The 7,792-nt window shown below is 32.3% G+C and overlaps 2 protein-coding genes across 2 annotated transcripts; one reads left to right on the plus strand and one right to left on the minus strand.

Moving 5' to 3' along the window:
• Nucleotides 1–2,388: 2,388 nt before the first annotated feature.
• On the minus strand, nucleotides 2,389–4,064 carry LOC9306814. The gene has a single exon (XM_021017284.1). The coding sequence runs from the start codon at nucleotides 3,972–3,974 to the stop codon at nucleotides 2,568–2,570; it is 1,407 nt and encodes a 468-aa protein (XP_020872943.1). The 5' UTR covers nucleotides 3,975–4,064; the 3' UTR covers nucleotides 2,389–2,567.
• A 582-nt stretch (nucleotides 4,065–4,646) lies between these two features.
• LOC9306815 lies at nucleotides 4,647–6,011 on the plus strand. The gene is made up of 2 exons (XM_021017322.1): nucleotides 4,647–5,161; nucleotides 5,462–6,011. Exons 1-2 carry the CDS (start codon nucleotides 4,796–4,798, stop codon nucleotides 5,822–5,824), a joined length of 729 nt encoding a protein of 242 aa, XP_020872981.1. The 5' UTR covers nucleotides 4,647–4,795; the 3' UTR covers nucleotides 5,825–6,011.
• The last annotated feature ends 1,781 nt before the right edge of the window (nucleotides 6,012–7,792 follow it).

Below are 7,792 nucleotides of genomic sequence, written 5' to 3' on the forward strand. Positions count from 1 at the left end.
GTGGATTGTATCACTTAAATAGTATCAGAAAAATAAGTGATTTTAAATTAAATCATTTATTAATAAATGATAAAAAAAATATGTGGGTTAACATCAATTATTATAATTGATGTTAAAATTGAATTGTTTAACATCGCTTCAATTAAAATGATACAAATTTATATTACTTTGCATCACTTCAAAAATATTGATACAAAATTATGAATTTATATCAATTAAATACTTGATGTATTTATAAATTTTATTTATATCACTTACAATTGATACATATTTAATATCAATTAGAAAATGACATAAATTTATAGTAGTTTGCATCACATCAAAAAAATTGATACAAAGATATTAATTCATATCAGTTAAATAATTGATGTATTTATCATTTTTGTTCACATCACTTAAAAATGATACAAAATTAACATTAATTATATAAACGATAGAAAATTGATATCAATAATACACAGATTCGACAATTAGCATGTAGTTTTACTTTGTCTCCGTTGCAAATTTTGATGCTACTTAATCTTAATTTTTGATATTTAGATTAGTTAGTTTATTTAAAAACAAAAGAAGATTTGAAAGAATTAAGCATGTTGGGAATATTCACAACAGAGGTTTTTTTTTAAATAGCAAGTTTAAAAAACGCTCAAATATTTTTAAAAATAACTAATCTATATCTCAAAAATCTTATCCATAAATAAACAGTTACATTTGGGTTTTATATTCACAAACGTAGGCTTTTAGTTAGTATCCATTTCTTTTTCTTTATTTTCGTAACAATTGTTTTTTTTTACTTTCAATTTTGTATTAAAACCTGTTTTGTGAAAAAAAAAACTTTGTTTCTACTACTCAATCTACTCCTTAACCAACCCACGATTTCTGTAACTTCTTAAATAAAAATAATATCTTATGTGATTTTAAATATAATTAAAGAGCTTTTTCGCTTAGTATAAATCTTAATTTTGTCAAAATTCTTTTCCTAAATCGACAGAAACAACAAAAAAAACTTTGGAGTCACCAGAACATAATACTCTTTCTTCTCTAAGTCCACGTGAAATTTTGTTTGAACGATGCCAACAATGCACTTTTGGTGAATCAAGTTATGTCCAACACATAGTCATATTCCTCACTTAGTCTTCTAAATCATTCCAAGGCAAATATTATTTTTCTTCTATAATTTACATTGTTGATTTTCTTAGGTGTGATTCTTATTTTTCTCTGTTATTTTTGTTTTCATACTTAGAAAATCTGAAGATGAAGGATCAAATTAAGACAATGGAAAGGAAGGAGCAATGATCAATATCCTCAAGACAATGGAAAAGAAAGAGCATGGAATGAAGAAAAATCTGTTTCATATACCACTTCAACATGAAGAACTCATAGCTTGGTCATGATCTAAGTTCATATAATTTTTTTTTTCTTTTGTAAAATAGCTAATGATCTTCACGAAGTACTAATGATCGAGTCTGCATTGATTGATTTGTATTCATGATTTTTTTTTCATTTTTCGTAAATGAAAATTTGTTTTTTAATGATTATTAGTAAAAATTAAAATCTTATCAAGATTTTAGTAGATATTATTGAAAACGATTTCATTTACAAAAAAAATAATAATTAAAAAAATAGTAATTATGGGAAATATTTAAGATTATTAATCTTTTAATAATTTGGAAATTATTTAAATTTTAAACCTTATCAACATCACTTAAATAAACCGATGTAAAGGTTAGCATCATTTTTTTCAACTGAAACAAATCCTAACATCACTTAAATAAACTGATGTAAAAGTTAACATCAATTTTTGCAATTGATACAAATTAACATCGATTACAATAATCGATGTAAATATTTTGGATATTAACATCGTTTAGTAATAAATCGATACAAATTATTTGCATCACCACTTTCAGAGTCACTTATTTAAGTGATGTAAATTTTATTTACATCATTCATAACTGATGTAAAAATATAAAATAAATGATGTAAAATGACCTTTTTTTGTAGTGACATGGTCGTAAATCGTGATCCTCCAAATTTTTGACTTGAAACAGAGTTTTATAGTGGAAGCTGTTTCAGTCTCTCTAATTATAGTCTCATGGACTTTTGTGTAATTCAACCAATAACGAAATTTGACTGAGTATTTACCATTTTTATTCAAAAGTCTATAAAATGTGTCTTCCTTGTGAACATTGGCTTCATCTTCATATGCACGAATTTAAATAAACACCAGAAAATAGTTTATAAGAGTTTAACATATTCTTAAAAGGTTTTTGGATCAATTATTTCGGTTTAGATCGATCACTTTGCGCGGATTTGAACACCCTTTCGATCAATACAAATTTTATCAGCTATTAATTCGAAAGAATGTTAATTCGAAGTTTTATCAAGCCATTGACAAACATGCGATAAGAATGTTATTAATTAAAAATTTTGCAACTTTTACAAAGTTACATATATATAAATGTCGCTAGGCATTTCCCTTCCTTCGTATTTTATTGAAAAAACAAACACATAATTTTAATAAAGATGAACTCATGGCTTCCTTCCTCTGTTGTGAAAAATGCATAAAATTATGCCTTCGTCGAAGCAAAATGTTTGTAATGTGGCCTCTTCAGTGCCCTGAATCCATCTTGTCCGGCGACTTTCATCTTCCCCGCGGCATCATATTGAGCTTTACCTCCAAATCCAACATTGAAGAAATCTTTAAATAACGGAGATTGAGCATATAGTTCTCTTCTTTGAGCTTTACCGCGAATTTTATCTCCGAAAAAATGACCTAAATATTTATCGAAAACGCTTTGGGACAATTCTTTCTCTATTTCACTAGTAGGAGCTGCGGCATTGAATCCAGCCGGAGCTTCGGCCTTGATTCTGGCAGAATCTACGAAATAGAGTTCTCTTTTGTGAGCTTTACCGCGCATTTTATCTCTGAAAAAATCACCAAAAAATTTATCAAAGTTGCTTTGGGAAAACTCTTCGGATATTTCACCGGTCGGAGCTTTGGCACTGCCTCTGGCCGGACGACCTACGATATAGAGTTCCCTTCCGCGACCTCTTCTTCCGCGAGCTTTTTGTGCCAAAGAAGCATGGATAGCAATTTTTTCATCGGCTTGCTCTACGCCTGGTAGTTGGTTAAAGAGTTCTCTTCGGTGAGTTTGACCTCCGAGATAACCACTAAAGAAGCCAGAAAATTTATCTAAAATAGATTCAAATCCTTTGACGTCAGCACCAACATGAGAATTGGCGCTGTATTTAGCTTCTGTTAGTTCTCTTCCATGAGTTTTACCTCCTAGATAACCACCAAACTTATTGAAAAAACTTTTGAAAGCATTTCGTACTCTATCACGTTTTTCTCCAAGTGCTCTTGCGTGAAGACCTATTTTCTTCATCTTCTTCTTCTCAAGATTGTTAACCACATTCATGAAAGCATTAATCGAATTCTTGAAATTTATCATAGCGTGATTGAGCTTTTTCGCTTCGTGAGCCGTGATCTTAGCATCAGCCTTGTATTCATGTTTGGCTGATATCTTGACAATCGTTTCTTTAATCTGGAGAAACCCTTTTGTCAAATCAGCGTAGCTTTTCTTTAGCTTTAAAGAAGTTTTCTTATTGACCTTACCGCCAACACTAGCTTGTGCAGCAAGAATTGCCTTGGTCATTAAGGCGTATCTGGCCTTGGCTATTCCTAAAACATCTACAATGGGATTCTCAAACTTATAGAGGCTCTCAAGGTATGCCACATAGCCTTTGCACATTGAGAACATTACCTCGAACTCAAGGGTGTTCGGGGCAAACCGCTCTTTCCGGTTTAGGATCTCAGTGATTTCGGCAAAAGGTAAGGTCTGGAGCTCAGATACGGTTTTTGGACATGCCGGTTTTCTCGGTGTCACGGGAGGAGCGTGACCGGAAACGGAAAGGAACAATGAGCCGAGGGCTAGAACAAAGGCTAAAGAGAACAACAGAGAGATCCTTGCCATGGTTGTATTGCTTATGGCAAGGCAAAATTTGTTAGAAAAACGATCCCTAAAAGAGATAATAAAATACGAAGGAAGTGCGTTTTGATTTGAGATCTAGGAATGGTATATATACTTTGTTCTTTTAACTCTTATAAGCTAATTATAGAACACAAAAATGGTTACTTAAAATGAGAAAACAAAAAAGAAAAGACAGAGAGAGATTCATGGAACTCTGTTACTTTTTTTTCCTTTTTAAGAATTTTATTGAAAGATAAAAGAAAAATACGGGTATAAGTCGTTTATCAGTTTCAAACAAACGTTTCCTAGGTTAACAATAATAATTCGTTACTTAGTTTCTTAACTTTATGGGTAGACAGCGAGGTTGGCATAGTGTAAACTGGAATTGTACTTTCTGTCTCTCTCTATTTACAAAACAAATGAATAACAAGAAAATTTCTATTGACCTTCTAATTAAGTAATAAAACTGTTCTAGATTGTAGTCTTACATGCAACAATTTTCTATTTAATTACCAAAATATAAGTATCATTTTTTACTGTCCCAGTGAAAATGTATATACACATTATAGAACTAAGGCCTAAGGGCAACAATATAGGTTGTGATTTTAGTGCATATACTCCAAAAGAATGTAAAAGAGGAGAACCATTAGGTTCTTTGCTATTCTTTTTTTTTTTTTTTCAATTTAATCTCTATCCACCAATATTTCTCTTAAATAAATTCCTTGTTTCCATGATTCTAAAGATAGAGTCCTTCATATTTATATATATGAGACTTTAGAGTCTTCAAAAGTAAAACAAAATTGTCAATCTACGTTTCTCATACAATGCCAAGATTTCAACTTTTTTTCTGTTTTACCATCCTTGTTGCAACCATAACCTTCTTCAATGTAGCTTCAGCTCACGTGAAAATTAAACCTGCTTTACCACAGATTGAAGATCCATCAACCGTAAAAGATGTCGAGTCTTATACCATTAAAGTTGTGACAACCTTCCTGGTTGACCTCGAGAAGGAATGCCCCAAAACAGAGAAGTTTAAGGTCTTCTTCGAAAAACTTAAGGCGTATTCCAAGTACGTGTGCCCGATCTCTAAAGCAAAAGGCTATGAATCTGACATGAAGGCCAAGGCTGGTAGCCTTTTCGAGGCAATGTCAGCTCTCGGTTCCGTTAAAAACAGATCTAGAGAAGGATCAGTAAGTGACAAAAATTTTATTGTTGTGTCCATCAAACTAGAAAAACTCTAGAAAATTTATTAGGAGGTTTATATATGTATAAAATCAAACTATCGAATTAAAAAAACAAATTGATTCTTCTAAAAAATCAAATAATATCATCATTGGTACGAAAATTGAATTAGTACACTTGAGAAGCCAATCAGATTTGATTTCAACTATACTAATTTTTCATATTGGTTACTTTTTATTTCAATTATTATATACTAAAACGAAGTTATGGCTTAACAAACGTTTTGTTTCCTAATTCTGCCAACTTAGGTGACTAAGAGTCTACAACGGGGAAAAACGGAGGCCATGAATACCGTAAAATTACTGCAATCCATTGGTGAGAAGATTGCGGGTGGGCGAAATAACAAAACAGAGATAAACGGAACCGCGAAACTAACTATAGAGCAACAAAAAGAAATCAAAGATGGGATTTTGAAATGGCTTCAAGTAATTACTCAAATCGCAAAGACAACCGAAGAAATCAACTCAAAATCTTCATTAAAATCTCAAACAATGCAAGAGAGCAGAGAAGAAAAATCTTCAACACAAATCAAAAGAGGAAGTCAAAGAGAAAATGCTCAAATCACAGCGTTACCTAGAGGTAGCCGCGTGACAAAGGTAGGAAATAATTAATAATGATATCTCAAAAACCAAAGAAGAATACAAATATTAAAGAAGGGGAAAAGAAAGTTACAAGTAGGAGAAGCAAAATAGAGAGTAGCGAAAATGCCTAATTGGTTAAAGAAGTAGAGGCTAACTATAATTAGTTTTTACGATAGACTGATTTATACAAATTCAATAATGAGACGACCCATGAAAATGTTTTTGGGTTAATATGTTTTCATTTTTTGTTGATGAAACGAAACAAATAACAATATGTTTAAAATTTTTAATATAAAAGCGAAAAATCACAGAATATTAAAAAATAAAAAACATGGAGACAGATATGGAAAGGGCCATCAAAACTGAGAGCGGAGGGTCCAATCAGCCAATCTCAATGTCTCGAATCTTATAATGTGTTTACTAGCATTTATTCTGAAGATTATAATGTGTTTATTAAAAAACTTTAAAACTTTAATGTTAAATTTTATTTAAGAAAAATAAACGTTTATACATATTAGAATGCAAATTTTTCTTAAAAAAACACAAAGAGATTCTATCCTTATGTTGTTTCGTTGCAAACCATTTTTGAATCTTGTTTGGAGGAGTTCTCAAATTTGAAAGAATTTTAGAGAGACAAAAAAGAGTTCTCAAATTTTTTTTTATCTTTAATTTCTCGTTGTGCAAATATAAAAGCGGATAATCTGGCACGAAAAATTCGTACAGAACCGCTTCATATCACGTATGTAAACAATATTTCCCAAAAATGATTCTTTTTAGCTCTAATTAATTTCGGATGACAAAAAAAAAAAAAAAAATTCCGTCTGCATATTTTTCCTCACCTCCTTTTTTTAGTGTGCTCAAACGGTTTCGAATATTCTTATCAATCAACTTAACTAACTTTTACGTCGTTGAAGGCTGCTCTCTGTGCCTCCTCTCATTTCTTTCTCTCCAAATGGAGTAGATAACGTTCTGAAAAAACATATCTTAGTATAAATATTGTGTTGTCACGATATGTACTCGCAAGCTCCTTTGTTATATCTTGCCATTTTGCTGAGAATTTTTCTAAAAGAATCCCACTTACCAGATTCTCCCACACCTTCCTTGAGTACGGACATAGAAAGAACAAGTGCTCCCTCGTCTCGAAAGGATCTTTTCAGAAGATGCATCTTGTATCCGCATTTTGCTTCCATTTAGCCACTTTTCCCATGTTGCTACCCAGTTTTTCATAACCAACCAAGTGACAAATGCATATTTTGGAGTAGCATTCGAAAACCAGACCTCTTTATGCCCTTGCATCTCCGGGTTAGCTATGCGAATTTGTGACAATGTCGCTCTTGAAACAAATTGCTTACAATAGCAATTAATTTTCTCTCTCCATAGTGCAATGTCGGGTTTCCAGCCGGCCTTGTCTCTGTTTTCCCTCTCACTAGTGCAAGTGACAAATGTTTATGAATGTGGACTTGCGTTGCTAGATTTGTGGTGTTGAGGGAGAGTCCATTAATCATATCTTCTTCTCTTGCACTTTTGCCCGAAAATTATGGGTTCTCTCCGGGTTCCCACTTCGAGAGGAAGTTTTGATCAGAGCTAAATTTATCAGAATATTCACCTTCTCCGGTTTTTGGCCAAGGGTTTATGTCTTCCTCTCCAGACTAGAAGAACTCTCCCTTGGATTTTGTGGTTACTTTGGAAAACCAGAAACAACCTTGTCTTTGAAGGTAAGGTTTTCTTGATAACTAATTTAATGGGGAAAATTAAAGAAGATAGTGATGAATGGTTTCTTGCCAAAGATGTTGATTTGGGTCTTAACAAACAATCCCTTAGCATTGTGCAGTCCCAAATTCGGTGATGGTGTCCTCCAGCAAAATCTTGGTTGAAATGTAATGTGAGAACTACTAGGGAAAAAGATAAAGGGTTTGGTGGTGTGGCATGAGTCCTTCGCAACTTTGTAGGTAATGTCCTCCTCCATAGCCGTAGATCCTTTGGTTTGATAAGAACAAA

The sequence above is a fragment of the Arabidopsis lyrata genome (assembly GCF_000004255.2).
Source record: "Arabidopsis lyrata subsp. lyrata unplaced genomic scaffold ARALYscaffold_7, whole genome shotgun sequence".
Lineage (NCBI taxonomy): Eukaryota > Viridiplantae > Streptophyta > Magnoliopsida > Brassicales > Brassicaceae > Arabidopsis > Arabidopsis lyrata.